The sequence below is a fragment of the Xyrauchen texanus genome, chromosome 31 (genome assembly GCF_025860055.1).
Source record: "Xyrauchen texanus isolate HMW12.3.18 chromosome 31, RBS_HiC_50CHRs, whole genome shotgun sequence".
Lineage (NCBI taxonomy): Eukaryota > Metazoa > Chordata > Actinopteri > Cypriniformes > Catostomidae > Xyrauchen > Xyrauchen texanus.
The window spans coordinates 7,837,010-7,847,547 of NC_068306.1; the positions used below are offsets into that span (position 1 = coordinate 7,837,010).

A 10,538-nucleotide genomic window follows, 5' to 3' on the forward strand; every position below is an offset into this window, starting at 1 on the left:
TCAGGAAAAACTATTTATTTGACATAAATGATGATCTTTCAAGGACTGATTTGATTATGGGGGAGAGGCGTTACCTCCCATGCATACTACCATTTTGCAGAAGAGAATGCAAAATGAATGCAAAGTAACACAAAAGTAACGCTTTAATTTCCATTTAAAAAAAAAAATCACTTTTAAATCAATTCAGTTACTTTTTTAAGGAGTTACGCAATATTATATTGAGTTACATTTACCCAACACTGTTTGTGAGAGAATGAAACTCTTAACTGTATGTGCTGTAATTAACTGTATATTTCTATAATTAATTATTTCACACCGTCATAAGTCAAAAGTCAAAAGTGCAGGGGCGTGTGCTTGCGATTGATTCAGCGAGAGTGAGGGCGGGGCCTTGATTTCGCGGCTTTACTTCCTGCTCACTACTGCGCAGGTCTGGTCCTGAAATCGCAACTGCGCAGACTCAAGTCCCAAGATGTCAGCACCATATCGGGACACTGGCGGCTTCTGTTCTCACCAATGGAAAAGAGCGAAGGGGCGTCGTCCATCTTTTTTTACAGTCTATGGTCCGGACGCTGGCCCGCCGCCAGACGGGCCGTCTTCCAGGCACTCTTCCTCTGACCTTCTTCCAGGTGGCCCGCCATGGGTTCAAAGCTCAGTTACATATTAGCATTAGCATAACATTAGCATTCTGATACTCATGTCATGGCACTATATGCCCATTGTTTACATTCCTAACTAATGAATACATTCATTAATTAATAAATATAAGAGAACAAGTAGACTTTCAAATTAAAGTTTTACTGTAATGCACATCTTACTTGACATGTATTGAATGTATATCAAATAACCTTCACTGCAGTGTTCAGAAGGAGGACATTTTTAACAATAAAATAATAACAGTAAAAATATAAAACATTCCTGTTCTTGTGTCTGAGTAAACAACAATTTTGCAGCAGAAAAGTTTTTAAAAAATAGCAACTAAAATCATAGATTTAAGAGAATTTCTTATGACCTCCGAGTTGCACCGTTCATAGACTTCCTGTATCTTACTATTATTTTCAACTTTTTTCATGACCTCACACAAGAATTCAGTGTTTAAGTGTTTGTGCAATCTCATTTTTAATGGTAGTTACACAGTGTCTGATTTTGTGAGGGTGATTTGAGGTTTCTTTCCTTTAAAAACGAGGGAAAATTAATTCACCCATTGTGATAAAACCTGAAAATCGAGTTTGCATCTGTATAGTCATGCTTTACCTTTGACATAATTGCACTGCTTTTCACCTTTACACGCCTAAACAGACCTTTTGTGACATGTCATTAATGGAAAAAAGATTAGGGAGAGGCATTCTCCATTTCAGTTGTCTGTTCTGTAATTTAGTTCAGTTGGATCACAATCATAGTAGAAGAGAGATTTGAGATAGTCAATCATTTATTTGCTAGACACCCAGTCTTTCGCAGCATGTTTATTTGCAATGAGTTAACTTTGATCCACCCTTGGCTGACTTTAGAAGGCACACCAAGAGAAAAGGGTTTGTTCCCTGCTCTCTCTCTCTCTCTCTCTCTCTCTCTCTCACTGTGTCTCCTCCCTCTTCCTCATGTTCTTCATAAACACACCGACTGTGCGACTCTTGGAAACAGTCTCTCACAGTGAGGAGTAATCTGACGATTTAGACATGATCTCTGTGGGTCTGGCTCTGATTCTGGGCTTGATCATTCTGGTTATTTTTGAAATAATCAGGATTATTTCTTCCAAAGCTAAAACTCCACCTGGACCCAGACCTCTGCCTTTTGTGGGGTCCTTACCATATTTTATTATGGATCCAATGGGATCAATCAAATCAGTGAGTCTTTCTTTGCCGTGTTTCTGGTTGTAACTTTTAGGAGAGTAATATTTCAGTCTTTGGTAAACCACCTTTTGAAAGTAGATGTTTAGTTTTATGACAGATATGTGCTCAGAATCAGTAGTGTAGTCTGTGGCTTACGCCATGTGCCCACCTATCTTTCAAAGGATTTTGCGTCTGCCCAACTAAAACGAGATAAGATACGATGTCTGCCAGAACAGCGAGGCGACTTTTGACCCGTAACTTTTAATTATAATGAGGTGATGCCACAGCACCATTGAGTCACTACTACAGTACACAACTGCTCAGATTGTACTATCATTTACAGTTATGCATTTGGCAGACGCTTTTATCCAAAGCAACTTACAGAGCACTTATTACAGGGACAAAGCCTCATCACTGACCCTCAACACTGTGTTCTCAGCCCACTCCTGTATTCCCTGTACACACATGACTGTGTGGCAGCACATAGCTCCAATGCCATCATTAAGTTTGCTGACGATACGACGGTGGTAGGTCTGATCACTGACAATGATGAAAGAGCCTACAGAGAGGAGGTGCACACTCTGACACGCTGCTGTCAGGAGCACAACCTCTCCCTCAACGTCAGTAAAACCAAGGAGCTTGTGGTGGACTTCAGGAGGAAAGACGGAGAACACAGCCCCATCACCATCAATGGAGCACCGGTGGAGAGAGTCAGCAGCTTCAAGTTCCTCGGTGTCCACATCACTGAAGAACTCACATGGTCCATCCACACTGAGGCCGTTGTGAAGAAGGCTCACCAGCGCCTCTTCTTCCTGAGACGGCTGTGGAAGTTTGGAATGAACCACCACATCCTCACACGGTATCCTGACTGGCTGCATCACCGCCTGGTACGGCAATAGCACCGGCCACAACTGCAAAGCCCTGCAAAGGGTGGTGCGAACTGCCAGAAACATCATCGGAGGTGAGCTTCCCTCCCTCCAGGACATATACACTAGGCGGTGTGTGAAAAAGCTCAGAGGATCAGACTCCAGCCACCTGAGTCATGGTCTGTTCTCACTGCTACCATCAGGCAGGCGGTATCGCAGCATCAGGACCCGCACCAGCCGACTACATGATAGCTTCTTCCCCCAAGCAGTCAGACTGTTGAACACTTGATCTATCAGGATCAATAATTAGCACTGCACTTTATTAATCTATAATCTCACACTGGACTGTCAACATATTCTCCTCAATACAACTACTTCATATATATATATATATATATTTCATATACTCCTACTTGTTGTATTGTATATTGTGTATTCTATATTGTGTGTATTTTTTACTGTACATTGTATATAATTATTGTGTTGTGTAAGTATGTGTACATTTGATATGTAAATTGTGTTGTGTAATTATGTTCTTTACTGTAATTGGTATATGTCTCGTCACTGTCATGACTGCTATGTTGCTCGGAACTGCACACAAGAATTTCACCTACTGTTGCACTTGTGTACATGGTAGTGTGACAATAAAGTGATTTGATTTGATTTGATTGATTAAATAGAGTACATCACAGGACATGTCAACTACCCTTAAACTATTACTTTTACAAAAGGCAATTTTACGCTGCACGTTACGGTTCGACTCGCCTCAACTCGACTCGCTTTACTTTTCTGAGCTTGCATTTCCACTGCAGTTTAGTGCCACCTCAATGTGGGTGGGATTATAGGCTGATCGTCATAGTTACGCCACATCTACTGTCATGACATCATCTTAAACATGACACAAACTGACCAAAACAATAACACGACCGCTAGCTGTTAGCTACTAGCTCATTGTGCTGCATAAAGCAGTTGTTGCATGGTGATTTTACACAAGTGTAACAGTTAAATTTGCCTGGTTGTTTTAGAAACTTCCAGTAGCTGGTCAACTAAATAAAGTGAAGCTTTCAAGCAGAGTATAGAGTTATCGTAACAAAACATACCATCCTCCATCGTGGCCGAGTCCAGGACACTCCCTCCCATTGCTCGCCGGTTTAGATAGCGTCCATTTGGTCGAACCACTTCCACTTTTCCTTGATGGTTCTGTAGTCACCTTTACGTTTTTTTTTACTTTTCCCTACACTGTTGGTAGGTCCGGTGGAAGCCGTGTGTGGTCAACAGCTGAGACACTTCCTGAGAGACTTTATCGTTTCGCTTATTGCTAACGAGTGGACCGGCTGCACCTCGTTTATTAACCATGGCATTGTGTTTTTTCACAATTCGAAAGTCGCGTGAACAAATGATACTGTTATCTCTGTTGCTAACTTTAAAACTAGAGGGTTGATGTCGCATTTCGGAAATCCAGTGACGCTGGTAGTGGCGATTCTCTCTGAACAATCAGTGATCTGCAGAGTTTTAACGTCACGTTTAGTATCGGCTCGGATCGCTTGGAACCTCAACCGAGGTGGTACTAAAAAAGTATCAGGTACCAGGTACTATCCACAGTGGAAAACCCCCAAAAAAGCAAGCCGAGTTGAGTCGAGTTGTACCGTGCAGTGGAAAAGCCCCAATTGTGTTAGTTTGAAAACCACTTTATTTGCACTTAAGTACAGTTCTCTTGTCTCATCAGCTGTCTCAGTATGGAGAGATGACCACTGTGTATGTTGGAAGGAAGCCAGCAATAGTCCTAAATACAATCCAAGTCACCAAGGAAGCCCTAGTCCAGGAAGGATCATCTTTTTCTGGAAGACCAGCCTTACCGATTATAGATTGGATAACTAATGGACTTGGTGAGTAACACATATTTGAAATGTGGATCTTGTACTGCTACATTCTACATGTGTCTCTTTCTCTCTCTCTCTCAGGTATAATAATGGTCACATTTGGTCACTCCTGGAGGCAGCAAAGGCGATTTGCTCTCCACACGCTGAGGAATTTTGGCCTGGGGAAGAAATCGGTGGAAGAACGTGTTTTAGAGGAAGGCCGGTACCTGATCGCTGAAATGCTCAAAGCAGAAGGTGTGAGGTGTTTATCTATTCAAACTTGTTCCACAATGTCAGGGTGCAAACACACCAATGCAGTATGTGCTTTAAAAAGTTGATAACGACTCAAATTATAACAGCACTGATAAATACTCCTTTGTTTCAGGCAAGCCAACCAATCCTCAACATGCCATACACAATGCAGTTTCCAACATTATCTGTTCTATTGTCTTTGGAGATCGCTTCGAATATGATAATAAGCGCTTTGAATACCTTCTGAATATCCTGAATGAAAACTTCATGCTCGCAGGGTCATCTGTGGGACAGGTATGAGTTATATATTTTTTTGACTACTTTTGGCTCAACTACCTCTATGTTTATACTCGATATTTTACTTGCCTGCAAAGTAAATGACCACCGCAGGATGATCCATATTTGGTCCATATTTAATTCAGCCAGCCACGTATATTAAATGCTTAAAAGAATCACTGTCCTATTACTGCAAAAGTGCCAAAAGTCTCCAAAAATGGCAAAAACCAAATAAGTAGTCCATACAACTTGATAAACAATAGGTGTTCTGTTTTAGATTTTCAACTTGGTCCCCTTCATCAAGCACTTCCCTGGACCACACCAGAAGGTCCTTCGGAATGCCACTGAGTTATTGGGTTTTATCCGGGAAGAAGTCAAAGAACACAGAGAAACTTTGGACCCAGACAACCCACGAGACTTCCTTGATGCCTACCTGCTGGAGATAGAGAAAGTGAGATATCGACATAAAAAACCACTCTAATTGTGCAAGTCTGTTCTTTGTTGTTACATCAAACAAATGGTTTTCACATGTAAACAGTACTGTACATGTATCTGGAAACTAGATTTATTTAAGATTAACTAATCTGAGATGCATTTGAGCAGCACAAGTCCAATGAGGACTCCACGTTTCATGAGGAGAACATGCTGATGTCAACAGCTGACCTGTTTTTGGCTGGAACCGACACCACTTCGACCACCATCAGATGGGGACTCATCTTCTTGATGGAAAACAAAGACATACAAGGTGCGAAGGCTTAACATTATCTGTAGATCAGAACATTACAGGTGTTTTGATGAGTAAACTGAGCTAAGAACTACCCCAGATGAATTTAAGTAACATCAATGGCTAGTTTCATTCAAGATGCAAGACTTCCATGAGACAGATTAAAGGAAAGTTATTGGTTCAATATAAGAACAATGTTGGTTACCACAAATCATTTAGACTCTCCCAGTGTGTGTGTGTGTGTGTGTATATATATTATACGTTTGAAGTCAGAAGTTTACATACACTTAGGTTGAAGTCATTAAAACTAATTTTTTAACCACTTCACAGATGTAATATTAGCGAACTATAGTTTTGGCAAGTCGTTTAGGACATCTACTGACATCTACTGACATGAGTTGATTAATTCCAACAATTGTTTACATACAGATTGTTTCACTTTTAATTGACTATGTATAATTGACTATCACAATTCCAGTGGGTCAGAAGTTTACACACACTTTGTTAGTATTTGGCAGCATTTTCTTTAAATTGTTTAACTTGGGTCAAACATTTTGGTAGCCTTCCACAAGAATTTTAGCCCATTGCTCCAGACAGAACTGGTGTAACTGAGTCAGGTTTGTAGGCATCCTTGCTCGCACATGCTTTTTCAGTTCCACCCACAAAATTGGCCACTCCAATACCTTGACTTTGTTGTCTTTAAGCCATTTTGCCACAACTTTGGAGGTGTGCTTGGGTTCATTGTCCATTTGGAAGACCCATTTGCGACCGAGCTTTAACTTGCTGGTTGATGTTTTGAGATGTTGCTTCAATATATCCACCTTATTTTCCTTCATCATGATGCCATCTATTTTGTGACGTGCACCAGTCCCTCCTGCAGCAAAGCACCCCCACAACATGATCCTATCACCCCCATGCTTCATGGTTGGGATGGTGTTCTTCAGCTTGCGAGCCTCACCCTTTTCCTACAAACATAACGATGGTCATTGTGGCCAAACAGTTACATTTTTGTTTCATTAGGCCAGAGGACATTTCTCCAGAAAGTTAGATCTTTGTCCCCATGTGCACTTACAAACTGTAGTCTGGCTTTTTTATGGTTGTTTTGGAGCAGTGGCTTCTTTCTTGCTGAACAGCCTTTCAGGTTACGTTGATATAGGACTAGTTTTACTGTGGATATAGATACTTGTCGACCTTTTTCCTCCAGCATCTTCACAAGATCCTTTGCTGTTGTTCTGGGATTGATTTGCACTTTTCGCACCAAACTACATTAATCTCTAGGATACAGAATGTGTCTCCTTCCTGAGCGGTATTATGTCTGCATGGTCCCATGGTGTTTATACTCACAGACTGTCATTTAAACACATGGTGGTACCTTCAGGCATTTGGAAATTGCTCCCAATGATGAGCCAGACTTGTGGAGGTCAACAATAGTTTTTTTCTGTGGGTCAGAATTACAGAGTTTACCAGTGTTATGTCATCTATCCATGAAGATAATATTATACACAACTGTACACTGATAAGGTTAGTGTGTGATTTCTATCACACATGTATGAAGTTTACATTTTATGGCTATACTTTTGAAACAATTAGTATTTTAACATTTATCGTAGGGCTGAACGGTTTGGGCAAAATATCTAATTGCAATTATTTGTTTTAAATATTGTGATTGCAATTTGAACTGCAATATCATTAACATACAAAATTAAATATTAAGTGTTTCCTTTTGACCAAAATGAAATCATGAGCAAACATGCTCTACTGCCATTAGAAATAATGTTCAAGAAATGGTGTTGGCCCACTTTTTCTTCATTATTTTTGGGAACCAAATAATAAGTTATTATTAGGTAAATAAATTGGAATGGACATATATTTTTTAATAATATGAACGACAACAATTACTATTATTATTATAAAACCGTACCATATTTATGTAATATTTTCTTGAGGCTATGCAGGCCTTTATTTTGGTGGAAGCTTTTATTTTGGCAGTATGCTGAAGGAAAACATTTCTGTTCATAGAAGAGATGACAATGGCCTTAAATGCTTTAAGCCTAGTCTGCCGGCAGGTCATCCCCATCTACCTGGACGAGGGAGGGGACAAGGGGAGGGAAACAGAAATAATTAAAATGGGTGGGTACTTCCTGTAACAGTGTAGTACCCCCCCAAAAAACACTGTAAAATTTAAAAGAGAGGGAAAAGGCCAACGCAGAGCGACAGAGAGAGAGAGAGAGAGAGAGAGAGAGAGAGATGAAAAAAAATTCTTACTCGCCAGTTCTCCGATACGCCACAGCTTGTTCCTTTGCCACTCCTCCACCCTCTCTAATGGACGACAGCCAGGCCTCTACGGGCTAATCAGAGGCAGACCTCCAGCCCCTGGCGGACGGAACACCCCGCCGCGTTCTCGGGGAACAGAAGGGGTCTCCAACGCCCCTGGCAGCGGTTCACCAGCTCCAGGCGGACGGCAGTGATCCCCTTCCCTCTCACGGTCTTAAACCCTGCAGCGTTTCAGCAGCCGGTAGGCGACTCCTGCGCCCCTGGCAGCGAACCTGACTGCTCTAGGCGGTCGGTTAGGAGCCCCTTCTCCCCTCGCGGTCGGCGGCCATCATCCTCTATTAGGCGGCTGGGCTCCTCGTCCCCCGGCAGATGGCCGCTGCTGCTCCGTTGGGGTGGACGGTAGTGGCGAGAACTCTACTACGAACCGGCTTGACGATATAAATAATAGTTTAATATAAAACTTAAATAAAAGACAAACACACGCATGACGGACATGTCCGTAAACTATCTCTCTCTCCCGCACGATCCTCTGCAGTCGACCTTTATCCCTCTCAGGTGGCTTGATTAGCCTAATACGGGACCGGGTGTGTACGATCACGACCCGGCCCCACCCTGATTTTATTTTGATAAACCGTTCAGCCCTAATTTACTGACTGGCTACATTCACTTCCATTGAAAGTGCCTTACTTTTTTATATTTGTATTTTTTGATAAAAGTTGGATGAATTTATTTTATTTATTTATTATTTTGGGGGGGTAATCAACATTATGCCAGCAACCAGGCCGTGAATTTCAACAAATTGTGGTCCTGTTGAACATAAATAACATGTTAATGTTTTGTCTTTCGATCTACCTTGAACCTGTAATACATGAATATCTTTTTAATTCCCTTTTGTCATACAACGCAGAGCGATGTCATGAAGAAATCATTCGGGTGCTGGGTTTCGACCGCCTGCCCAGCATGGATGATCGCGACAAACTGCCGTACACGAACGCAACTGTTCACGAGATTCAGCGCTGTGCCAATATTGTACCCCTTGGCGTGATTCACCAAACGACTCAGCCCACAAAACTACAAGGATACGACATTCCCAAGGTAATGAATGGATTTTGGATGAACATATAAGTGAATTGTAAGTATGAAAAACCCCTATAAACCTCTCATCTGGCACACATTCCACTCTACTGTACTTTCCTTCCCAGGGAACGATGGTCACGACAAACTTAACGGCAATTATGACTGATAAAGAGCACTGGAAGCATCCGGACACCTTTAACCCAGATAATTTCTTAGATGAAAATGGACATTTCTGCAAACCAGAGTCTTTCATCGCCTTCTCCCTGGGTGAGCGAGTCCCCCATTTGTGAAATGAGTAAACAGATTTGATCATAATCAAAAGTTACTGGACTGATGGTTTAATGTTGGGCATGTTCCTTTTTCAGGTCCAAGGGTGTGTCTTGGCGAGACCCTGGCGAGGACGGAGCTCTTCCTTTTTATCACATCTCTGCTACAGCAAATCCGTTTTTCTTGGCCGCCCAAGGCAGAGCACATAAACATGGATGGCATCATTGGCCTAGTCCGTTATCCTCATCCATTCAACATCGTTTGCCACAGCAGGGGTGCCAAAGATTGATAATCTGGCCCAATATGCATTGACAGGTTAAAAATGGACAGTCTTGCCATACAAATTCAAGAATAGTTCAGGAAGCTTGGTGACGAATCAATCAAATAATCAATTACAGTTTTATAACATCGACATCAGTCGATGCGAATGTTGAAGGTCCTTAAAGTGCCATTTTATGATTTAGGCAGAGCCATGTATTAACTATGTAAGAATTCAAAGACCTTTTGACCACTGAATTGTCAAGCCGTATCCAGTCATTTGTGATTTTATAATGATTTTAAAATCACTTCACAGAGATTGCATACATAAGCAGCACTTTCTAGGCAATGAGATATTTTAGAGCCAAGTGTAACTAGATTGTAACAATTGGACCTGGAAATCCCAATTGTAATATTCGCTGATGTATACCCCATTTAAAACTGTACTATGTTGGGAGATTGTCACTTGCCATTTTGCAGTAATTGTGATTTTTTTTATTTTATTGTTATTATTATTATTTATTAATTTAAAATTGTTTTTAAAAATGTGTAATAAAATGATATTTACAATGCAGGTGTAGAAAATAGAGATGTACTTTTTCCACAAGCAGTGCGCATTGCTGATTGGGTAAAAATATGATCATGCTGCGATAAATGATTGTTCTGATTTATGAAAATTAATCAAATTGAGGACAGAGAGTGATCTCCATATGGTGCTGTTACTCACTGTCTTTCTGGAATCTGAGGGACTGAGATTATTAACATTATTACCCATTAATCTAATCCATGATGCTCTGACGAAGCCCATGAGGGCTTTCATCTGGAGGCAGGGCTGGACCGGTAATCTGGCAATACCGGGCAG

The 10,538-nt window shown here is 41.2% G+C and overlaps 1 protein-coding gene across 3 annotated transcripts; it reads left to right on the forward strand.

Moving 5' to 3' along the window:
* The first annotated feature begins 380 nt into the window (after window positions 1–380).
* Window positions 381–10,246, forward strand: LOC127624824 (cytochrome P450 2J2-like). Of its 3 annotated transcripts, none has more exons than XM_052099766.1 (9): window positions 381–652; window positions 4,416–4,575; window positions 4,651–4,803; window positions 4,934–5,094; window positions 5,354–5,527; window positions 5,680–5,821; window positions 8,982–9,169; window positions 9,277–9,418; window positions 9,517–10,246. In XM_052099766.1, exons 1-9 carry the CDS (start codon window positions 470–472, stop codon window positions 9,705–9,707), a joined length of 1,494 nt encoding a protein of 497 aa, XP_051955726.1. In that variant the 5' UTR covers window positions 381–469; the 3' UTR covers window positions 9,708–10,246. The 3 variants fall into 3 exon arrangements, with proteins under 3 accessions (XP_051955726.1, XP_051955728.1, XP_051955727.1); XM_052099768.1 differs by having other exon boundaries at window positions 449–626; XM_052099767.1 differs by having other exon boundaries at window positions 529–1,838.
* The last annotated feature ends 292 nt before the right edge of the window (window positions 10,247–10,538 follow it).